This window comes from Oncorhynchus mykiss, unplaced genomic scaffold (assembly GCF_013265735.2).
Source record: "Oncorhynchus mykiss isolate Arlee unplaced genomic scaffold, USDA_OmykA_1.1 un_scaffold_221, whole genome shotgun sequence".
NCBI classification, from domain to species: domain Eukaryota; kingdom Metazoa; phylum Chordata; class Actinopteri; order Salmoniformes; family Salmonidae; genus Oncorhynchus; species Oncorhynchus mykiss.
Genome location: NW_023493690.1, coordinates 107,501 through 132,500, shown reverse-complemented (window position 1 = coordinate 132,500; position 25,000 = coordinate 107,501). Strand labels below are relative to the sequence as shown.

Below are 25,000 nucleotides of genomic sequence, written 5' to 3'. Positions count from 1 at the left end.
TAATGAGACAGGTCTGGGGTCTGTGCTGAATGAGACAGGTCTGGTGTCTGTGCTGAATGAGACAGGTCTGGTGTCTGTGTTGAATGAGACAGGTCTGGGGTCTGTGCTGAATGAGACAGGTATGGGGTCTGTGGTGAATGAGACAGGTCTGGGGTCTGTGGTGAATGAGACAGGTCTGGCGTCTGTGTTGAATGAGACAGGTCTGGGGTCTGTGGTGAATGAGACAGGTCTGGGGTCTGTGTTGAATGTGAATGAGACAGGTCTGGGGTCTGTGTTGAATGTGAATGAGACAGGTCTGGGGTCTGTGCTGAATGAGACAGGTCTGGGGTCTGTGCTGAATGAGACAGGTCTGGGGTCTGTGCTGAATGAGACAGGTCTGGGGTCTGTGTTGAATGAGACAGGTCTGGTGTCTGTGTTGAATGAGACAGGTCTGGGGTCTGTGTTGAATGAGACAGGTCTGGGGTCTGTGTTGAATGAGACAGGTCTGGGGTCTGTGCTGAATCAGACAGGTCTGGTGTCTGTGTTGAATGAGACAGGTCTGGGGTCTGTGCTGAATGAGACAGGTCTGGGGTCTGTGCTGAATGAGACAGGTTTGGTGTCTGTGGTGAATGAGACAGGTCTGGGGTCTGTGTTGAATGAGACAGGTCTGGGGTCTGTGTTGAATGAGACAGGTCTGGGTTCTGTGTTGAATGAGACAGGTCTGGGGTCTGTGTTGAATGTTAATGAGACAGGTCTGGGGAATGTGTTGAATGAGACAGGTCTGGGGTCTGTGTTGAATGAGACAGGTCTGGGGTCTGTGTTGAATGAGACAGGTCTGGGGTCTGTGTTGAATGAGACAGGTCTGGGGTCTGTGTTGAATGAGACAGGTCTGGGGTCTGTGTTGAATGAGACATGTCTGGGGTCTGTGTTGAATGAGACAGGTCTGGGGTCTGTGTTGAATGAGACAGGTCTGGTGTCTGTGTTAATGAGACAGGTCTGGGGTCTGTGTTGAATGTTAATGAGACAGGTCTGGGGTCTGTGCTGAATGAGACAGGTCTGGGGTCTGTGTTGAATGAGACAGGTCTGGGGTCTGTGTTGAATGAGACAGGTCTGGGGTCTGTGCTGAATGAGACAGGTCTGGGGTCTGTGTTGAATGTAAATAAATATATTTATAATAAAATAATACTAATTAATAATGACAACAATCAGGATGTGCCAGTGGTGTTAATATAGATGGACAAACTCCATGCTTCTGTCTATGTATATTATATAGGGGTTTCATCAGCTGGGCGACAGCTCCTTAGTGCCCATTGGCTAGAAGAGTGGTCTAATATGAAAATCGATTTTACATCATTTTTGACCTAAATGTTATTTGGATAATTTCTGGAGATGGAAATTATATTTTAGATTGTGTCGTCATCAATGTTTATTTGGGTAGGAGCCCGGACTCCTTCATCAAGGGGACAGGAATTGGTTAAACTCTCAGTTTTAATACATGTACAGAATGATCCTCTTTCCCCAAAAGCATGATGGTCTTTCTGACTTGAAGAGGTTCACGTGGTGCCGGAATATCGATCTGTCAACCAGTTTGTCCTGGGATGATATTTAGTTGAGCTTTAAGGTGTATTGACACACCATCCAGATTAGTCATTAATCACTGCACCAGGCTCAAAGGGTTGATCAATGTTATAGTTTTTTTTACCCATCGACCAATAGGAGCCCTTCTTTGCGAGGCGTTGTAAAACCTCCCTGGTCTTTGTGGTTGAGGGGGGGGGGGGGGGCTTAGGGTGGGGGGGGGGTGTGTTGGCCTTAAGGGGGGGAGGGGTGGTGGGGGGGGGGGTGGGGGGCCTTAAAGGGGGAGGGGTGGGGGGGGTGGGGGGCCTAAAGGGGGGGAGGGGTGGTGGGGGGGGTGGGGGGCCTTAAGGGGGAGGGGTGGGGGGGGTGGGGGGCCTAAAGGGGGGGAGGGGGGGTGGGGGGGCCTTAAGGGGGGAGGGGTGGGGGGGCCTAAAGGGGGGGAGGGGTGGGGGGGTGGTGGGGCCTAAAGGGGGGGAGGGGTGGTGGGGGGTGGTGGGGCCTAAAGGGGGGGGAGGGGTGGTGGGGGGGGGTGGGGGGCCTTAAGGGGGGAGGGGTTGGGGGCCTAAAGGGGGGGAGGGGTGGGGGGGGGTGGGGGGCCTTAAGAAAAAAAAAAATCTCAATTGAATCCATGTAAAATTCAGTCTGTAACAGCGAACTGTGGAAAGGTCAGGGGTCGTGAATACTTCCTGAAGGCCTCTGTACTTTCTGCTGTTCTGTCTGTGTTCTTCTGAAATCTTTACCATCAACTTTCCTCCACAAAGAAAATGGCGGCTTGGAGTCGTGTTGAAAGGATTCACCACACACACCAGTCGACACGTCGGTGTCTGTTATTCACCAGTTGGTGTCTGTTATTCACCAGTTGGTGTCTGTTATTCACCAGTTGGTGTCTGTTATTCACCAGTCGGTGTCTGTTATTCACCAGTCGGTGTCTGTTACTCACCAGTCGGTGTCTGTTATTCACCAGTTGGTGTCTGTTATTCACCAGTCGGTGTCTGTTATTCACCAGTCGGTGTCTGTTATTCACCAGTTGGTGTCTGTTATTCACCAGTCGGTGTCTGTTATTCACCAGTCGGTGTCTGTTATTCACCAGTCGGTGTCTGTTATTCACCAGTCGGTGTCTGTTATTCACCAGTCGGTGTCTGTTATTCACCAGTCGGTGTCTGTTATTCACCAGTCGGTGTCTGTTATTCACCAGTCGGTGTCTGTTATTCACCAGTCGGTGTCTGTTATTCACCAGTTGGTGTCTGTTATTCACCAGTCGGTGTCTGTTATTCACCAGTTGGTGTCTGTTATTCACCAGTTGGTGTCTGTTATTCACCAGTCGACACGTTGGTGTCTGTTATTCACCAGTCGACACGTTGGTGTCTGTTATTCACCAGTTGGTGTCTGTTATTCACCAGTCGGTGTCTGTTATTCACCAGTCGGTGTCTGTTATTCACCAGTCGGTGTCTGTTATTCACCAGTCGGTGTCTGTTATTCACCAGTCGGTGTCTGTTATTCACCAGTCGGTGTCTGTTATTCACCAGTTGGTGTCTGTTATTCACCAGTTGGTGTCTGTTATTCACCAGTTGGTGTCTGTTATTCACCAGTCGGTGTCTGTTATTCACCAGTCGGTGTCTGTTATTCACCAGTCGGTGTCTGTTATTCACCAGTCGGTGTCTGTTATTCACCAGTCGGTGTCTGTTATTCACCAGTCGACACGCTGGTGTCTGTTATTCACCAGTCGGTGTCTGTTATTCACCAGTCGGTGTCTGTTATTCACCAGTCGGTGTCTGTTATTCACCAGTCGGTGTCTGTTATTCACCAGTCGACACGCTGGTGTCTTTCTCCTGCGTATTTTCTGAAAAAAAAACCCATCTCTACTCCCAAATCAAATCAGATGTATTTCTATAGCCCTTCGTACATCAGCTGATATCTCAAAGTGCTGTACAGAAACCCAGCCTAAAACCCCCCAAACAGGAAGCAATGCAGGTGTAGAAGCACATCAAAGATCAGTGATTTATTATTCTGAAGACATGATTTAATTATATGCCAATTAGCACACACTTCTATCGGGGGGTTTGTTTCAGCCCACTCAGTCATGCTGCGTAGGCTACATGTTACGTATGGGTGACCCCAGCGGGAAACTAACCCCTTGTCCAGGTGTTTTTCAAGACTCACCTCCTGAGACATAGAGGACCGAGTGTAGACATGTTTTTATATTGGCAAAGTCCCCCCAAAAAAGAAGGCCACTTTAAAAAGGGGAACCTGGTGTGAGAGGGGAACCTGGTGTGAGAGGGGAACCTGGTGTGAGAGGGGAACCTGGTGTGAGAGGGGAACCTGGTGTGAGAGGGGAACCTGGTGTGAGAGGGGAACCTGGTGTGAGAGGGGAACCTGGTGTGAGAGGGGAACCTGGTGTGAGAGGGGAACCTGGTGTGAGAGGGGAACTTGGTGTGAGAGAGGAACTATGTTTTGCTTTTCAGGTGTCCGATGGTATTAATCATTGATTCTTTATTCAGCTTTATGGCTGATGTGTTTATTGTTTCAATCCCTCCATCGGGGGGGGGGGGGGGGGGGGCTGATGGCCCTCTGGGGGGGTAGGTAGAAGGAGAGGCTGATGGCCCTCTGGGGGGGTAGGTAGAAGGAGAGGCTGATGGCCCTCCCTCTGGGGGGGTAGGTAGAAGGAGAGGCTGATGGCCCTCTGAGGGGGGTAGGTGGAAGGAGAGGCTGATGATAGAGGGAGGGATGGAGATCAGATTCCTCCTTGTTGCAGGGAGAGTAAAGTGTCTGCTGCTGATTCCGTTCCTCCACTCGATCCTTCGCTCTGTTGATTTATCCATTACTGGCCCTTCTCCTTGACCTGATTCAGGGCCCGAGGAAATAAAACAATTCAACGCCTCCTGTTATGTCAGAAGTCCTCTGTTTTTTTAATGAAACATCAATATTGTAATTAGCGTATTTTCCTTCATGTGCGTCATTAAATGTAGATTCACATTCTGCTCTGTTCTGTCCTCTCCTCTCCTCTCCTCTCCTCTCCTCTCCTCTCCGCTCCTCTCCCCTCTCCTCTCCTCTCCTCTCCTCTGTCATCTGTTCTCTACTCTGTCTCCTCTCCTCTGTCCTCTCTTCTGTCCTCTCTCCTCTCCTCTCCTCTCCTCTCCTCTCCTCTCCTCTCCTCTCCTCTCCTCTCCTCTCCTCTCCTCTCCTCTCCTCTCCTCTCCTCTCCTCTCCTCTCCGCTCCTCTCCCCTCTCCTCTCCTCTCCTCTCCTCTCCTCTGTCATCTGTTCTCTACTCTGTCTCCTCTCCTCTGTCCTCTCTTCTGTCCTCTCTCCTCTCCTCTCCTCTCCTCTCCTCTCCTCTCCTCTCCTCTCCTCTCCTCTCCTCTCCTCGCCTCGCCTCGCCTCGCCTCTCCTCTCCTCTCCTCTCCTCTCCTCTCCTCTCCTCTCCTCTCCTCTCCTCTCCTCTCCTCGCCTCTCCTCTCCTCTCCTCTCCTCTCCTCTTCCTCTCCTCTCCTCTCCTCTCCTCTCCTCTCCTCTCCTCTCCTCTCCTCTCCTCTCCTCTCCTCTCCTCTCCTCTCCTCTCCTCGCCTCTCCCTCTCCTCTCCTCTCCTCTCCTCTCCTCTCCTCTCCTCTCCTCTCCTCTCCTCTCCTCTCCTCTCCTCTCCTCTCCTCTCCTCTCCTCTCCTCTCCTCTCCTCTCCTCTCCTCTCCTCTCCTCTCCTCTCCCCTCGCCTCTCCTCTCCTCTCCTCTCCTCTGTCCTCTCCTCTGTCTCCTCTGTCTCCTCTCCTCTCCTCTCCTCCTCTCCTCTCCTCTCCTCTCCTCTCCTCTCCTCTCCTCTCCTCTCCTCTCCTCTCCTCTCCTCTCCTCTCCTCTCCTCTCCTCTCCTCTCCTCTCCTCGCCTCGCCTCGCCTCTCCTCTCCTCTCCTCTCCTCTCCTCTCCTCTCCTCTCCTCTCCTCTCCTCTCCTCTCCTCTCCTCTCCTCTCCTCTCCTCTCCTCTCCCCTCCCCTCCCCTCTCCTCTCCTCTCCTCTGTCCTCTCCTCTCCTCTGTCTCCTCCTCTCCTCTCCTCTCCTCTCCTCTGTCTCCTCTCCTCCTCCTCCCCTCCCCTCCCCTCTCCCCCTCCCCCTCCCCTCCCCTCCCCTCTCCCCCTCCCCCTCCCCCTCCCCTCTCCCTCTCCCTCTCCTCTCCTCTCGCCCCATTTCTATTTCTGTGGACATAATTGCCGCTGCTCTCCATATATCAGGTTGTCAGAATCAGACTTAAAGACCTCCGGGGCTGAAAGGGACGGAGCTCACACTGTGCCATCACGTCTGAAAGGGACAGAGCTCACACTGCCATCACGTCTGAAAGGGACAGAGCTCACACTGCCATCACGTCTGAAAGGGACAGAGCTCACACTGTGCCATCACGTCTGAAAGGGACAGAGCTCACACTGCCATCACGTTTGAAAGGGACAGAGCTCACACTGTGCCGTCACGTCTGAAAGGGACAGAGCTCACACTGTGCCATCACGTCTTAAAGGGACAGAGCTCACACTGTGCCATCACGTCTGAAAGGGACAGAGCTCACACTGCCATCACGTCTGAAAGGGACAGAGCTCACACTGCCATCACGTCTGAAAGGGACAGAGCTCACACTGTGCCATCACGTCTGAAAGTGACAGAGCTCACACTGTGCCATCACGTCTGAAAGGGACAGAGCTCACACTGTGCCATCACGTCTGAAAGGGACAGAGCTCACACTGTGCCATCACGTCTGAAAGGGACAGAGCTCACACTGTGCCATCACGTCTGAAAGGGACAGAGCTCACACTGTGCCATCACGTCTGAAAGGGACAGAGCTCACACTGTGCCATCACGTCTGAAAGGGACAGAGCTCACACTGCCATCACGTCTGAAAGGGACAGAGCTCACACTGCCATCACGTCTGAAAGGGACAGAGCTCACACTGTGCCATCACGTCTGAAAGGGACAGAGCTCACACTGTGCCATCACGTCTGAAAGGGACAGAGCTCACACTGTGCCATCACGTCTGAAAGGGACAGAGCTCACACTGCCATCACGTCTGAAAGGGACAGAGCTCACACTGTCATCACGTCTGAAAGGGACAGAGCTCACACTGTGCCGTCACGTCTGAAAGGGACAGAGCTCACACTGTGCCATCACGTCTGAAAGGGACAGAGCTCACACTGTGCCATCACGTCTGAAAGGGACAGAGCTCACACTGTGCCATCACGTCTGAAAGGGACAGAGCTCACACTGTGCCATCACGTCTTAAAGGGACAGAGCTCACACTGCCATCACGTCTGAAAGGGACAGAGCTCACACTGCCATCACGTCTGAAAGGGACAGAGCTCACACTGCCGTCACGTCTGAAAGGGACAGAGCTCACACTGTGCCATCACGTCTGAAAGGGACAGAGCTCACACTGTGCCATCACGTCTGAAAGGGACAGAGCTCACACTGCCATCACGTCTGAAAGGAACAGCGCTCACACTGCCATCACGTCTGAAAGGGACAGAGCTCACACTGCCATCACGTCTTGAAGGGACAGAGCTCACACTGCCATCACGTCTGAAAGGGACAGAGCTCACACTGTGCCATCACGTCTGAAAGGGACAGAGCTCACACTGTGCCATCACGTCTTAAAGGGACAGCGCTCACACTGCCATCACGTTTGTTGTTGAAGGTTTAAAGCGCCGGGGTAAATCCTCTGTGAGAAGTTGAAAGTGACATGAAAGAAGTATGGATCAGCCTCCTAGCAGGCAGGATTATGTCTGTCTGTACTTCCTGTCTGTCCTCCCCTCAGCTCCGAAACCCTCTGAATCACACATGATATTCCGGCTCAAACAGCCTAAGCTATGTGTAATAAACAACTTAGAGAAATAACAGCTTTGGGAATTCATCTATTTTCTCCTCGATTTTAGACGAGGGAATAGCATTATTATTATTAGACGTGTCGCCCCACAGGGGGATTGAGGGGCTAAAAGGAGAGAGAGGGTTTTTGTTGTTTTACTTTTGAAGGAGATGTGATTTTAAAATGGACTCCGATCAGCCCTGTTTTAGTCCATTCAGTGTTTCGACTATCGGTTCCGTCTGGAGGAGTTCTCCCTCCGCCTGTCTGAATGTGCTGACGTTTTTTAATAGGTTATAAAAAACACACACAGGCCAGCCACTCCAGGGACGTTTGGCTTTCATCGCGTTTTTAACATGGCGTCCCAGCTCTCTAGTCTAGTATGGATCCAGCTCTCTAGTCTAGTATGGATCCAGCTCTCTAGTCTTGTATGGATCCAGCTCTCTAGTCTAGTATGGATCCAGCTCTCTAGTCTAGTATGGATCCAGCTCTCTAGTCTAGTATGGATCCAGCTCTCTAGTCTAGGATGGATCCAGCTCTCTAGTCTAGTATGGATCCAGCTCTCTAGTCTAGTATGGATCCAGCTCTCTAGTCTAGTATGGATCCAGCTCTCTAGTCTAGTATGGATCCAGCTCTCTAGTCTAGTCTGGATCCAGCTCTCTAGTCTAGTCTGGATCCAGCTCTCTAGTCTAGTATGGATCCAGCTCTCTAGTCTAGTATGGATCCAGCTCTCTAGTCTAGTATGGATCCAGCTCTCTAGTCTAGTATGGATCCAGCTCTCTAGTCTAGTATGGATCCAGTTCTCTAGTCTAGTATGGATCCAGTTCTCTAGTCTAGTATGGATCCAGCTCTCTAGTCTAGTCTGGATCCAGCTCTCTAGTCTAGTATGGATCCAGCTCTCTAGTCTAGTATGGATCCAGCTCTCTAGTCTAGTATGGATCCAGCTCTCTAGTCTAGTATGGATCCAGCTCTCTAGTCTAGTATGGATCCAGCTCTCTAGTCTAGTATGGATCCAGCTCTCTAGTCTAGTATGGATCCAGCTCTCTAGTCTAGTATGGATCCAGCTCTCTAGTCTAGTATGGATCCAGTTCTCTAGTCTAGTATGGATCCAGTTCTCTAGTCTAGTATGGATCCAGCTCTCTAGTCTAGTATGGATCCAGCTCTCTAGTCTAGTATGGATCCAGTTCTCTAGTCTAGTATGGATCCAGCTCTCTAGTCTAGTCTGGATCCAGCTCTCTAGTCTAGTATGGATCCAGCTCTCTAGTCTAGTATGGATCCAGCTCTCTAGTCTAGTATGGATCCAGCTCTCTAGTCTAGTATGGATCCAGCTCTCTAGTCTAGTATGGATCCAGTTCTCTAGTCTAGTATGGATCCAGCTCTCTAGTCTAGTATGGATAGGTAGGTAGGGCTTGTGTCCCAAATGGAACCTGTCTGTTCTGTGTAGTGCACTCGTTGAGACCAGATACAGTTATCATCTAGTCCAGTTGTTCCCAAGCTGGGGGTACTCGGATCCCTGGGGGTACTTGGTCTATCCTCAGGGGGTACCAGGATCCCTGGGGGTACTTGGTCGATCTACACGGGTACTAGGATCCCTGGGGGTACTTGGTCTATCTACACGGGTACTAGGATCCCTGGGGGTACTTGGTCTATCTATAGGGGGTACTAGGATCCCTGGGGGTACTTGGTCTATCTACACGGGTACTAGGATCCCTGGGGGTACCTGGCCTATCCTCAGGGGGTTCTAGGATCCCTGGGGGTACTTGGTCTATCCTCAGGGGGTACTTGAAGACTCATGAGACCGAAGGGTTCCTGGTAAAATCCACATGAGGGGGAACATCAGGGGTACTCTGGGCAGAGCAGAATTCAGTTGGTGGTACAGTAGCCTCTGGTCTCGTCCATCGAGTGACCAATAGATGAGTTTTAAAACGACCACTTTGGATAAAAATTGGTTTATTTATTAATGAGCTGTTTTTCCTTCTCCCCCCAGCTGGGTGCAGAGTTTTGGCCACGAGGGTCTGGGACTGCTGCTAGACATTCTGGAGAAGCTGCTTCACAATAAACAGTATGGACACACACACACACACACACACACACACATGGGCGGATGAACACACACACACACACGGGCGGATGAACGGGCAAACACACTGACTGCATTTACTCAATGTAGAAACATCACATGTTCAATATAAATGTTCATCTCATCTCTACTCCATTTCTCTTTATACCTCTCTCCCTCTCTCTCTCTCCCTCCCTCTCTCTCCCACGCACTCTCCCTCTCTCTCTCTCTCTCTCTCTCTCTCTCCCTCTCTCTCTCTCCCTCCCTCTCTCTCCCACGCACTCTCCCTCCCTCTCTCTCTCCCCCCCTCTCTCTCCCTCCCTCTCTCTCCCACGCACTCTCCCTCCCTCTCTCTCCCTCCCTCTCCCTATCCCTCCCTCTCTCCCTCCCTCTCTCTCCCACGCACTCTCTCTCCCGCTTTCGTGCTCTCTCCTGCGCCCTTCCTCTCTCTCCCTCTATCTCCCTCTACCTCCCTCTACCTCTCTCTACCTCTCTCTACCTCTCTACCTCTCTCTACCTCTCTCTACCTCTCTCTACCTCTCTCTACCTCTCTACCTCTCTCTACCTCTCTCTACCTCTCCCTCCCTCTCTCTCCCACGCACTCTCTCTCCCGCTTTCGTGTTCTCTCCTGCGCCCTCCTTCTACCTCTCTCTCCTGCGCCCTCCTTCTTCCTCTCTCTCTCCTGCGCCCTCCTTCTACCTCTCTCTCCTGCGCCCTCCTTCTACCTCTCTCTCCTGCGCCCTCCTTCTACCTCTACCTCTCTCTCCCTCTACCTCCCTCTACCTCTACCTCTCTCTCCCTGTACCTCCCTCTACCTCCCTCTACCTCTCTCTCCCTGTACCTCCCTCTACCTCCCTCTACCTCCCTCTACCTCCCTCTACCTCCCTCTACCTCTCTCTACCTCCCTCTACCTCTCTCTACCTCCCTCTACCTCTCTCCGCCTCCCTCTACCTCTCTCTGCCTCCCTCTACCTCTCTCCGCCTCCCTCTATCTCCCTCTACCTCTCTCTACCGCTCTCTACCTCTCTCTACCTCTCTCTACCTCTCTCTACCTCTCTCTACCTCTCTCTACCTCCCTTTACCTCCCTCTCTCTCTACCTCTCTCTACCTCCCTCTACCTCCCTCTACCTCTCTTTACCTCCCTCTACCTCTCTCTACCTCCCTCCCTCTCTCTCCCACGCACTCTCTCTCCCGCTTTCGTGCTCTCTCCTGCGCCCTCCTTCTCTCTCCTGCGCCCTCCTTCTACCTCTCTCTCTCTACCTCCCTCTACTTCCCTCTACCTCTCTCTACCTCCCTCTACCTCTCTCTACCTCTCTCTACCTCCCTCTACCTCTCTCTACCTCTCTCTACCTCCCTCTACCTCTCTACCTCCCTCTACCTCTCTACCTCGCTCTACCTCTCTCTACCTCTCTCTCCCTCTACCTCTCTCTACCTCCCTCTACCTCCATCTACCTCCCTCTACCTCTCTCTACCTCCCTCTACCTCCCTCTACCTCCCTCTACCTCCCTCTACCTCCCTCTACCTCCCTCTACCTCTCTCTATCTCTCTCTACCTCCCTCTACCTCTCTCTACCTCCCTCTACCTCCCTCTACCTCTCTCCGCCTCACTCCGCCTCCCTCTACCTCCCTCTACCTCCCTCTACCTCTCTCTACCTCTCTCTACCTCTCTACCTCCCTCTACCTCTCTACCTCGCTCTACCTCTCTCTACCTCTCTCTACCTCTCTCTACCTCTCTCTACCTCTCTACCTCGCTCTACCTCTCTACCTCTCTACCTCTCTCTACCTCGCTCTACCTCTCTCTACCTCTCTCTACCTCTCGCTACCTCTCTCTACCTCTCTCTCCCTCTACCTCTCTCTACCTCCCTCTACCTCCCTCTACCTCTCTCCGCCTCCCTCTACCTCTCTCTACCTCTCTCTACCTCTCTTTACCTCTCTTTACCTCTCTCTACCTCTCTCTACCTCTCTCTACCTCCCTCTACCTCCCTCTACCTCCCTCTACCTCTCTCTACCTCTCTCTACCTCTCTCTACCTCTCTCTACCTCTCTCTACCTCTACCTCTTGCTTACCTCTGTCTTTCTCTCTACTCTCAATTCAATTCAAGGGGCTTTATTGGCATGGGAAACGTGTTAACATTGCCAAAGCAAGTGCTGACTCTCTCTGTCTGTTGTCTCTGTAGCCAGGATAAACATGACAAGAAGCTACTCTCTCTGTCTGTTGTCTCTGTAGCCAGGATAAACATGACAAGAAGCTACTCTCTCTGTCTGTTGTCTCTGTAGCCAGGATAAACATGACAAGAAGCTACTCTCTCTGTCTGTTGTCTCTGTAGCCAGGATAAACCTGACAAGAAGAGCCAGCATAAAGTCATCCAGTGCCTCAAGGCCTTCATGAACAACAAGGTAATGTAGCTAATCCTTCATGAACAACAAGGTAATGTAGCTAATCCTTCATGGACAACAAGGTAATGTAGCTAATCCTTCACGAACACCAAGGTAATGTAGCTAATCCTTCATGGACAACAAGGTAATGTAGCTAATCCTTCACGAACAACAAGGTAATGTAGCTAATCCTTCATGAACAACAAGGTAATGTAGCTAATCCTTCATGGACAACAAAGTAATGTAGCTAACCCTTCATGAACAACAAGGTAATGTAGCTAATCCTTCATGAACAACAAGGTAATGTAGCTAATCCTTCATGGACAACAAGGTAATGTAGCTAATCCTTCATGAACAACAAGGTAATGTAGCTAATCCTTCATGAACAACAAGGTAATGTAGCTAATCCTTCATGAACAACAAGGTAATGTAGCTAATCCTTCATTGACAACAAGGTAATGTAGCTAATCCTTCATGGACAACAAGGTAATGTAGCTAATCCTTCATGGACAACAAGGTAATGTAGCTAATCCTTCATGAACAACAAGGTAATGTAGCTAATCCTTCATGGACAACAAGGTAATGTAGCTAATCCTTCATGAACAACAAGGTAATGTAGCTAATCCTTCATGAACAACAAGGTAATGTAGCTAATCCTTCATGAACAACAATGTAATGTAGCTAATCCTTCACGAACAACAAGGTAATGTAGCTAATCCTTCATGAACAACAAGGTAATGTAGCTAATCCTTCATGAACAACAATGTAATGTAGCTAATCCTTCATGAACAACAATGTAATGTAGCTAATCCTTCATGAACAACAAGGTAATGTAGCTAATCCTTCATGGACAACAAAGTAATGTAGCTAACCCTTCATGAACAACAATGTAATGTAGCTAATCCTTCATGAACAACAAGGTAATGTAGCTAATCCTTCACGAACAACAAGGTAATGTAGCTAATCCTTCATGAACAACAAGGTAATGTAGCTAATCCTTCACGAACACCAAGGTAATGTAGCTAATCCTTCATGAACAACAATGTAATGTAGCTAATCCTTCATGAACAACAAGGTAATGTAGCTAATCCTTCATGAACAACAAGGTCATGTAGCTAATCCTTCATGAACAACAAGGTAATGTAGCTAATCCTTCATGAACAACAAGGTAATGTAGCTAATCCTTCATGAACAACAAGGTAATGTATCTAATCCCCCATGAACAACAAGGTAATGTATCTAATCCCCCATGAACAGCAAGGTAATGTATCTAATCCCCCATGAACAGCAAGGTAATGTATCTAATCCCCCATGAACAGGTACTGTAGATAATCATTCATGAACAAGGTAATGTAGAATATCCTTCACCAACAACGTAATGTTGACAATCCTTCATGAACAACAATGTCATGTCTGGGAGAGGAGGAATGTGTGGGAATGTGTCCCACTGCTGAATTGGTTCTGGTACTTCCTGTCCCTTCTGGGAGAGGAGAAATGTGTCCCACTGCTGAGTTGGTTCTGGTACTTCCTGTCCCTTCTGGGAGAGGAGAAATGTGTCCCACTGCTGAGTTGGTTCTGGTACTTCCTGTCCCTTCTGGGAGAGAAGAAATGTGTCCCACTGCTGAATTGGTTCTGGTACTTCCTGTCCCTTCTGGGAGAGAAGAAATGTGTCCCACTGCTGAATTGGTTCTGGTACTTCCTGTCCCTTCTGGGAGAGGAGGAATGTGTCCCACTGCTGAGTTGGTTCTGGTACTTCCTGTCCCTTCTGGGAGAGGAGAAATGTGTCCCACTGCTGAATTGGTTCTGGTACTTCCTGTCTCTTCTGGGAGAGGAGAAATGTGTCCCACTGCTGAATTGGTTCTGCTACTTCCTGTCTCTTCTGGGAGAGGAGGAATGTGTCCCACTGCTGAATTGGTTCTGGTACTTCCTGTCCCTTCTGGGAGAGGAGGAATGTGTCCCACTGCTGAATTGGTTCTGGTACTTCCTGTCCCTTCTGGGAGAGGAGAAATGTGTCCCACTGCTGAATTGGTTCTGGTACTTCCTGTCCCTTCTGGGAGAGGAGGAATGTGTCCCACTGCTGAGTTGGTTCTGGTACTTCCTGTCCCTTCTGGGAGAGGAGGAATGTGTCCCACTGCTGAATTGGTTCTGGTACTTCCTGTCCCTTCTGGGAGAGGAGGAATGTGTCCCACTGCTGAATTGGTTCTGGTACTTCCTGTCCCTTCTGGGAGAGGAGAAATGTGTCCCACTGCTGAGTTGGTTCTGGTACTTCCTGTCCCTTCTGGGAGAGGAGAAATGTGTCCCACTGCTGAGTTGGTTCTGGTACTTCCTGTCCCTTCTGGGAGTATTCAGACTCTTTGACTTACTTCACGTTTTGCTGTTAAAACCTACATTCAAAATGGCTTAAATAAAACAAAATATCTCACCCATCTATACACAATACACCATAGTAACAAAGTGAACATTTCTAGGTAAATGTTTGCACATTTATTGAACATGAAATACAGGAAGTGTTTTTACGTAAGTGTTCACACCCCTGAGTCGATACGTTGTGGAAACACATTCGGCAGCCATTTGCCTCTTTCTGGGTCACGTCTTGGAGATGTTTTCACACCTGGTGAATGCAACGTTCTTCCAGCTCTGTCAAATGGGCGGTTGTTCATCGCTAGGCAACCGTCTTCAGGTTTGGCCACAGATTTTCAAGTAGATTCACAGTGGGTTCAGAATGTATTCAGACCCCCTCGATTTTCTTCCACATTTTGTTACGTTACAGCCTCATTCTAAAATGGATTACATAGATTTTTTCCCCCTCATCAATCTACACACAATTCCTCATAATGAATGTAAAAATAGGTTTTTAGAGTTGTTTTGCTAATTTATTAAGAATTTAATACAAAATATCACATTTGCATAAGTATTCAGACCCTTTACATTCAGAGACTTGTCCCGATGCCACTCCTGCGTTGTCTTGGCTGTGTGCTTAGGGTCGTTGTCCTGTTGGAAGGTGAACCTTCACCCCAGTCTGAGGTCCTGAGCGCTCCGGAGCAGGTTTTCATTAAGGATCTCTCTGTTCTTTGCTCCTTTAATCTTTACCTCCATCATGACCAGTCTCCCAGTCCCCCACAGCATGATGCTGCCACCACCATGCTTCACGACAAAAGGTCAACCTGGACGAGAGTCATGACGACCAAAAGGTCAACCTGGACGAGAGTCATGACGACCAAAAGGTCAACCTGGACGAGAGTCATGACGACCAAAAGGTCAACCTGGACGAGAGTCATGACGACCAAGACGTCAACCTGGACGAGAGTCATGACGACCAAGACGTCAACCTGGACGAGAGTCATGACGACCAAGACGTCAACCTGGACGAGAGTCATGACGACCAAGACGTCAACCTGGACGAGAGTCATGACGACCAAGACGTCAACCTGGACGAGAGTCATGACGACCAAGACGTCAACCTGGACGAGAGTCATGACGACCAAGACGTCAACCTGGACGAGAGTCATGACGACCAAGACGTAAACATGGACGAGAGTCATGACGACCAAGACGTCAACATGGACGAGAGTCATGACGACCAAGACGTCAACATGGACGAGAGTCATGACGACCAAGACGTCAACCTGGACGAGAGTCATGACGACCAAGACGTCAACCTGGACGAGAGTCATGACGACCAAGACGTCAACCTGGACGAGAGTCATGACGACCAAGACGTCAACCTGGACGAGAGTCATGACGACCAAGACGTCAACCTGGACGAGAGTCACGACGACCAAGACGTCAACCTGGACGAGAGTCACGACGACCAAGACGTCAACCTGGACGAGAGTCATGACGACCAAGACGTCAACCTGGACGAGAGTCACGGCGACGACCTGGACGAGAGTCACAACGACGACCTGGACGAGTCACGACGACAAACGACAACCTGCGTATTTTATTCCTCTTGTTTTACTATTGTAATTGTATTTTATATTTAACTCTATCGTTGGGAAGATGCTCGTCAGAAAGTATCTCGCGGTAAAGTCCAGACCCGTTGTCTTTTAGCGCGTGTGACAGATGAAACTGGATCTGATTTGTTTTGTTGGAAACGTGCCTGAATGTCTGAAACTTTAAATGATCATAAATGCCGTTTTGGGATGCAGCCCGACCTCATCCTCTCGGAGAGGAGGTGTCGTTGTGTGGAGCTGAAGCCCACTGGAGCTCGTCTGGCACACCACTCCTCCTCTCCTCTCGTTGTAAGGTCTTGTGTAATCCTGTTTCCACAACAGGTGCAGAGCGCCTCTTTTACCCAGCGGCACTGACTCACAGACCTTGCCCTCGCCTCCTGCTGCATCTTGGGATACGTTTCGCCCACAGCGCCTGCGGAGGCTGCCAGACAGGTGTTCCAAACCAGCTGTCAGTGCTTTTCCCCCTTCCTCCCTCCCTCTCTCTTCCTCCTTCCCTCTCTTCCTCCTTCTCCTCCTCCCTCTCTCCCTCTTCCTCCCTCCCTCCCTCTTCCTCCTTCCCTCCCCCCCTCTTCCTCCATCCCTCCCTCTTCCTCCTTCCCTCCCTCTTTCTCCTTCGCTCTCTTCCTCCTTCCCTGCCCTCCTCCTTCCATCTCTCACCTCCTCCTTCCCTCCCTCTCTCCCTCCCTCCCTCTCTTCCTCCTTTCCTCCCTCCCTCCCTCTTCCTCCCTCCCTCCCTCCCTCTTCCTCCTTCCCTCCCTCCCTCCCTCCCTCCCTCCCTCCCTCCCTCCCTCCCTCCCTCCCTCCCTCCCTCCCTCCCTCCCTCCCTCTTCCTCCTTCCCTCCCTCTTCCTCCTTCCCTCCCTCTCTTCTTCCCTACCTCTCTTCCTCCTTCCTCCCTCCCTCTCTTCCTCCTTCCCTCCCTCTTCCTCCTTCCCTCCCTCTTCCTCTTTCCCTCCCTCTTCCTCCTTCCCTCCCTCTTCCTCCTTCCATCTCTCCCCTCCTCCTTCCCTCCCTCTCTTCTTCCCTCCCTCTCTTCCTGCTTCCTCCTTCCCTCCCTCCCTCTCTTCCTCCTTCCCTCCTTCCCTTCCCTCAGCTTCTTGATATGCCACACCTGTCAGGTGGATGGATTATCTTGGCTAAGGAGAAATGCTCACTAACAGGAACATTTCTGGGATATTTTATTTCAGCTCGTGAAACATGGGACTGACTCTTTACATGCCATTTTGAATCAACAGGCCGGGCTGGCGTCAGCAACTGGCCAGACGCGAGTATCACCTGTGTTCCACTACATTCTCTTTCTCGCTAAATGAAACAAGGAGGAACATGTGTTTACCTTCTCTCCTTCCCTTCATCCCTTCTCTCCTTCCCTTCATCCCTTCTCTCCTTCCCTTCATCCCTTCTCTCCTTCCCTCCCTTCTCTCCTTCCCTTCATCCCTTCTCTCCTTCCCTTCATCCCTTCTCTCCTCCTTTCCCTTCTCTCCTTCCCTTCATCCCTTCTCTCCTTCCCTTCATCCCTTCTCTTCTTCCCTCCCTTCTCTCCTTCCCTTCATCCCTTCTCTCTTCCCCTCCCTTCTCTCCTTCCCTCCCTTCTCTCCTTCCCTTCATCCCTTCTCTCCTTCCCTTCATCCCTTCTCTCTTCCCCTCCCTTCTCTCTTTCCCTTCATCCCTCCCTTCTCTCCTTCTCTCACTTCTCTCCTTCCCTTCATCCCTCCCTTCTCTCCCTTCTCTCCTCACCTCCCTTCTATCCAGCTGTGCTGCCCAGACCAAACACACTGTTACTGCAGCAATGTTTCTCCCCTCCCCTCCCCTCCCCTCCCCTCCCCTCCCCTCCCCTCCCCTCCCCTCCCCTCTCCTCTCCTCTCCTCTCCTCTCCTCTCCTCTCCTCCCCTCTCCTCCCCTCTCCTCCCCTCCACTCTCCTCTCCTCTCCTCTCCTCTCCTCTCTTCCCCTCCCCTCCCCTCTCCTCTCCTCTCCTCTCCTCTCCTCTCCTCTCCTCTCCTCTCCTCTCCTCTCCTCTCCTCTCCTCTCCTCTCCTCTCCTCTCCTCTCCTCCCCTCTCCTCCCCTCCCCTCCCCTCTCCTCTCCTCTCCTCTCCTCTCCTCTCCTCTCCTCTCCTCTCCTCTCCTCTCCTCTCCTCTCCTCTCCTCTCCTCTCCTCTCCTCTCCTCTCCTCTCCTCTCCTCTCCTCTCCTCCCCTCTCCTCTCCTCTCCTCTCCTCTCCTCTCCTCCCCTCTCCTCCCCTCCCCTCCCCTCCCCTCCCCTCTCCTCTCCTCCCCTCTCCTCCCCTCCTCTCCTCCCCTCTCCTCTCCTCCCCTCCCCTCCCAGACCAAACACACTGTTACTGCAGCAAACGTTTTTAATTGTCGTCTTTATCAACAACAACAAAAGGAAGTCTGGCAACAAAAGGAAGTCTGGCAACAAAAGGAAGTCTGGCAACACAATTCGATCCACATTCTTTAAGATGGGCTTTTAATGAATCATTGTGGGCAAATTAAGACTTCCTGAAATAATAAAGCCTTGTAAAACACTTCACAATTACGAATATGCTAATTTGAAACTAACTTGAAATTAGATTTTTTGATATGTTGTGTTTGTCTTGAATCCTCGGGAGTATTGTGAGAGTAGGAGAGTCGAGTGTCTGGGCCCTGGCAGGACCGGCGCCGTTCCTCACAGCATATGGTCATACTAGTTAATAAACGCTTCTCACTTAAAGATGGTGTGGATTCACAGCTGTCATTACCCCCCCCTCCCCCAACACACACACACACACACACACACACACCAATCCTCAGTGTTCCTCAAGCTCATTCCTAACACGCAGCCTGCCGATCAGACTGACACCTCTAACTGTGAAGTGCAGGGAACACGCAGCCGATCAGACTGACACCTCTAACTGTGAAGTGCAGGGAACACGCAGCCTGCCGATCGGACTGACACCTCAAACTGTGAAGTGCAGGGAACACGCAGCCGATCGGACTGACACCTCTAACTGTGAAGTGCAGGGAACACGCAGCCTGCCGATCAGACTGACACCTCAAACTGTGAAGTGCAGGGAACACGCAGCCGATCGGACTGACACCTCTAACTGTGAAGAGCAGGGAACACGCAGCCTGCCGATCAGACTGACACCTCAAACTGTGAAGTGCAGGGAACACGCAGCCGATCGGACTGACACCTCTAAACACGATACATATTCAATGTGTTGACCTTTACTGTTGAGGAATAACATGGGACGATACAATATACACAAGACTGTTACAAAATCGGTTACAACACACACACACACACACACACACACACACAATAACAAAAGGTGTTGTTAATTATGTTCTGTTTCTCTGTGTTAATGATGTCTTCATAGACAGCTTCTGTTGTTGTGTTGGGATGTTATAACCGGTCTGACTGTTCTCCAGGCTATGAGACGTCATCAGGAGAGAGAAACACTCGTTCTCGTGTTGTCTGACTGTTCTCCAGGCTATGAGACGACATCAGGAGAGAGAAACACTCGTTCTCGTGTTGTCTGACTGTTCTCCAGGCTATGAGACGTCATCAGGAGAGAGAAACACTCGTCCTCGTGTTGTTACCCTGTTCTCCAGGCTATGAGACGTCATCAGGAGAGAGAAACAGCCGTTCTCGTGTTGTCTGACTGTTCTCCAGGCTATGAGACGTCATCAGCAGAGAGAAACACTCGTCCTCGTGTTGTTACCCTGTTCTCCAGGCTATGAGACGACATCAGGCGAGAGAAACACTCGTCCCCGTGTTGTTACCCTGTTCTCCAGGCTATGAGACGTCATCAGGAGAGAGAAACACTCGTCCTCGTGTTGTCTGACTGTTCTCCAGGCTATGAGACGTCATCAGGAGAGAGAAACACTCGTCCTCGTGTTGTTACCCTGTTCTCCAGGCTATGAGACGTCATCAGGAGAGAGAAACAGTCGTTCTCGTGTTGTCTGACTGTTCAATATCATTTTGGGGCCTGGTTTGCCTTTTTTACCCAGATACCACTGGGAAATAATTAACTTCTTATCTCGGAAACCGTTTCAAGGGTTGTTTTCTTTGTGAAATACCTTTAATGCCCCGTACAGTAGACCTGTGTGGGTGGCGATGTCTTGACATTCCAGTTTTAATGATGGCTGTGTTATCTGCTGTGTTAAACCCCGTACAGTAGACCTGTGTGGGTGGCGATGTCTTGACATTCCAGTTTTAATGATGGCTGTGTTATCTGCTGTGTTAAACCCCGTACAGTAGACCTGTGTGGGTGGCGATGTCTTTACATTCCAGTTTTAATGATGGCTGTGTTATCTGCTGTGTTAAACCCTGTACAGTAGACCTGTGTGGGTGGCGATGTCTTTACATTCCAGTTTTAATGATGGCTGTGTTATTTGCTGTGTTAAACCCCGTACAGTAGACCTGTGTGGGTGGCGATGTCTTTACATTCCAGTTTTAATGATGGCTGTGTTATTTGCTGTGTTAAACCCTGTACAGTAGACCTGTGTGGGTGGCGATGTCTTGACATTCCAGTTTTAATGATGGCTGTGTTATCTGCTGTGTTAAACCCCGTACAGTAGACCTGTGTGGGTGGCGATGTCTTGACATTCCAGTTTTAATGATGGCTGTGTTATCTGCTGTGTTAAACCCCGTACAGTAGACCTGTGTGGGTGGCGATGTCTTTACATTCCAGTTTTAATGATGGCTGTGTTATCTGCTGTGTTAAACCCCGTACAGTAGACCTGTGTGGGTGGCGATGTCTTGACATTCCAGTTTTAATGATGGCTGTGTTATCTGCTGTGTTAAACCCCGTACAGTAGACCTGTGTGGGTGGCGATGTCTTGACATTCCAGTTTTAATGATGGCTGTGTTATCTGCTGTGTTAAACCCCGTACAGTAGACCTGTGTGGGTGGCGATGTCTTGACATTCCAGTTTTAATGATGGCTGTGTTATCTGCTGTGTTAAACCCCGTACAGTAGACCTGTGTGGGTGGCGATGTCTTTACATTCCAGTTTTAATGATGGCTGTGTTATCTGCTGTGTTAAACCCCGTACAGTAGACCTGTGTGGGTGGCGATGTCTTTACATTCCAGTTTTAATGATGGCTGTGTTATCTGCTGTGTTAAACCCCGTACAGTAGACCTGTGTGGGTGGCGATGTCTTGACATTCCAGTTTTAATGATGGCTGTGTTATCTGCTGTGTTAAACCCCGTACAGTAGACCTGTGTGGGTGGCGATGTCTTTACATTCCAGTTTTAATGATGGCTGTGTTATCTGCTGTGTTAAACCCCGTACAGTAGACCTGTGTGGGTGGCGATGTCTTGACATTCCAGTTTTAATGATGGCTGTGTTATCTGCTGTGTTAAACCATGTGTTTTAATGATGGCTGTGTTATCTGCTGTGTTAAACCATGTGTTTTAATGATGGCTGTGTTATCTGCTGTGTTAAACCATGTGTTTTAATGATGGCTGTGTTATCTGCTGTGTTAAACCATGTGTTTTAATGATGGCTGTGTTATCTGCTGTGTTAAACCATGTGTTTTAATGATGGCTGTGTTATCTGCTGTGTTAAACCATGTGTTTTAATGATGGCTGTGTTATCTGCTGTGTTAAACCATGTGTTTTAGTAATGGCTGTGCTATCTGCTGTGTTAAACCATGTGTTTTAGATTGCTGTGCTATCTGCTGTGTTAAACCATGTGTTTTAGTAATGGCTGTGTTATCTGCTGTGTTAAACCATGTGTTTTAATGATGGCTGTGTTATCTGCTGTGTTAAACCATGTGTTTTAGTAATGGCTGTGCTATCTGCTGTGTTAAACCACGTGTTTTAGATGGCTGTGTTATCTGCTGTGTTAAACCATGTGTTTTAATGATGGCTGTGTTATCTTTATGGTGTGAAGAGTCTATCTAACATGTTGTCTGGTTCTAGTATGGTGTGGAGAGTCTATCTAACATGGGATATGTTGTCTGGTTCTAGTATGGTGTGGAGAGTCTATCTAACATGTTGTCTGGTTCTAGTATGGTGTGGAGAGTCTATCTAACATGTTGTCTGGTTCTAGTATGGTGTGGAGAGTCTATCTAACATGTTGTCTGGTTCTAGTATGGGTTGGAGAGTCTATCTAACATGTTGTCTGTCTGGTTCTAGTATGGTGTGGAGAGTCTATCTAACATGTTGTCTGGTTCTAGTATGGTGTGGAGAGTCTATCTAACATGTTGTCTGGTTCTAGTATGGTGTGGAGAGTCTATCTAACATGTTGTCTGGTTCTAGTATGGTGTGGAGAGTATCTAACATGTTGTCTGGTTCTAGTATGGTGTGGAGAGTCTATCTAACATGTGATCTGTTGTCTGGTTCTAGTATGGGTTGGAGCGTATCCTGTCAGAGGAGAAGTGTCTGTCCCTGTTGGCCCGAGCTATCGACCCCACCCAGCCCGCCATGATGACGGACGTGGTCAAGCTGCTGTCAGCCATCTGCATTGTGGGCGAGGAGAACACGTAGGTCCACATCCCTGCTTCACTCTGCCCTCACATGACTTCCTCTAGCTGTCCTCTGTTCTCCTTCACCTGTCCTCCATCACCCATGTTATCTATCCCCTGTTCTCCTTCACCTGTCCTCCATCACCCATGTTATCTATCCTCTGTTCTCCTCCACCTGTCCTCCATCACCCATGTTATCTATCCTCTGTTCTCCTCCACCTGTCGTCCATCACCCATGTTATCTATCCTCTGTTCTCCTTCACCTGTCCTCCATCACCCATGTTATCTATCCCCTGTTCTCCTCCATCACCCATGTTATCTATCCTCTGTTCTCCTCCACCTGTCCTCCATCACCCATGTTATCTATCCCCTGTTCTCCTCCATCACCCATGTTATCTATCCTCTGTTCTCCTCCACCTGTCCTCCATCACCCATGTTATCTATCCTCTGTTCTCCTCCACCTGTCCTCCATCACCCATGTTATCTATCCCCTGTTCTCCTCCAGCACCCATGTTATCTATCCTCTGTTCTCCTCCACCTGTCCTCCATCACCCATGTTATCTATCCCCTGTTCTCCTCCATCACCCATGTTATCTATCCTCTGTTCTCCTCCACCTGTCCTCCATCACCCATGTTATCTATCCTCTGTTCTCCACCACATGTCCTCCATCACCCATGTTATCTATCCTCTGTTCTCCTCCATCACCCATGTTATCTATCCCCTGTTCTCCTCCATCACCCATGTTATCTATCCTCTGTTCTCCTCCATCACCCATGTTATCTATCCTCTGTTCTCCTCCACCTGTCCTCCATCACCCATGTTATCTATCCCCTGTTCTCCTCCATCACCCATGTTATCTATCCTCTGTTCTCCTCCACCTGTCCTCCATCACCCATGTCATCTATCCTCTGTTCTCCTCCACCTGTCCTCCATCACCCATGTTATCTATCCTCTGTTCTCCTCCATCACCCATGTTATCTATCCCCTGTTCTCCTCCATCACCCATGTTATCTATCCTCTGTTCTCGTCCACCTGTCCTCCATCACCCATGTTATCTATCCTCTGTTCTCCTCCACCTGTCCTCCATCACCCATGTTATCTATCCTCTGTTCTCCTCCACCTGTCCTCCATCACCCATGTTATCTATCCTCTGTTCTCCTTCACCTGTCCTCCATCACCCATGTTATCTATCCCCTGTTCTCCTCCATCACCCATGTTATCTATCCTCTGTTCTCCTTCACCTGTCCTCCATCACCCATGTTATATATCCTCTGTTCTCCTTCACCACCCATGTTATCTATCCTGTGTTCTCCTTCACCACCCATGTTATCTATCCGCTGTTCTCCTCCATCACCCATGTTATCTATCCTCTGTTCTCCCCCATCACCCATGTTATCTATCCTCTGTTCTCCTCCACCTGTCCTCCATCACCCATGTTATCGATCCTCTGTTCTCCTCCATCACCCATGTTATCTATCCTCTATTCTCCTCCACCACCCATGTTATCTATCCGCTGTTCTCCTCCATCACCCATGTTATCTATCCTCTGTTCTCCCCCATCACCCATGTTATCTATCCTCTGTTCTCCTCCACCTGTCCTCCATCACCCATGTTATCGATCCTCTGTTCTCCTCCATCACCCATGTTATCTATCCTCTATTCTCCTCCACCACCCATGTTATCTATCCTCTGTTCTCCTCCATCACCCATGTTATCTATCCTCTGTTCTCCCCCATCACCCATGTTATCTATCCTCTGTTCTCCATCACCTGTCCTCCATCACCCATGTTATCTATCCTCTGTTATCCTCATCACCCATGTTATCTATCCTCTGTTCTCCTCCATCACCCATGTTATCTATCCCCTGTTCTCCTCCATCACCCATGTTATCTATCCTCTGTTCTCCTCCATCACCCATGTTATCTATCCCCTGTTCTCCTCCTTCACCCATGTTATCTATCCTCTGTTCTCCTCCATCACCCATGTTATCTATCCTCTGTTCTCCTCCATCACCCATGTTCTCCATCTCTCTCCTCTCTCTCCTGCTCATCTTCCTCTACCTGATGTACACGTGGTGGAGAACCAGCTAAATGGTAAAACTCATCCACAGCATCTGAGCAGCGAGTCCATGATCATTGACCTGTTTAAAGTCTGACTACAGTACAGTTGAACAGGGAAGAGGCTGAGGGAAAGTTGGCAGAGAGCTAGAGTTGTAGACATAAAGACAGTTGGCAGAGAGCTATAGTCATAGACAGTTGGCAGAGAGCTAGAGTTGTAGACAGAAAGACAGTTGGCAGAGAGCTAGAGTCGTAGACAGAAAGACAGTTGGCAGAGAGCTAGAGTTGTAGACATAAAGACAGTTGGCAGAGAGCTAGAGTCGTAGACAGAAAGACAGTTGGCAGAGAGCTGGAGTCATAGACAGTTGGCAGAGAGCTAGAGTCGTAGACAGAAAGACAGTTGGCAGAGAGCTAGAGTTGTAGACATAAAGACAGTTGGCAGAGAGCTAGAGTCGTAGACAGAAAGACAGTTGGCAGAGAGCTGGAGTCGTAGACACAAAGACAGTTGGCAGAGAGCTGGAGTCATAGACAGTTGGCAGAGAGCTAGAGTCGTAGACAGAAAGACAGTTGTCAGAGAGCTGGAGTCGTAGACAGTTGTCAGAGAGCTAGAGTCGTAGACAGAAAGACAGTTGGCAGAGACCTAGAGTCGTAGACAGAAAGACAGTTGTCAGAGAGCTGGAGTCATAGACAGTTGTCAGAGAGCTAGAGTCGTAGACAGAA

At 49.7% G+C, this 25,000-nt stretch overlaps 1 protein-coding gene across 1 annotated transcript in view; it reads left to right on the top strand.

Annotated features, from left to right (window-relative positions):
* Window positions 1-25,000, top strand: part of LOC110517682 (protein diaphanous homolog 3) — a 286,923-nt gene that overhangs the window by 197,397 nt on the left and 64,526 nt on the right. The window contains exons 6-8 of the mRNA XM_036973085.1: window positions 9,369-9,443; window positions 11,765-11,834; window positions 22,104-22,240. Coding sequence (XP_036828980.1) covers window positions 9,369-9,443; window positions 11,765-11,834; window positions 22,104-22,240 — 282 coding nt within the window. The remainder of the gene's footprint in view (window positions 1-9,368; window positions 9,444-11,764; window positions 11,835-22,103; window positions 22,241-25,000) is intronic.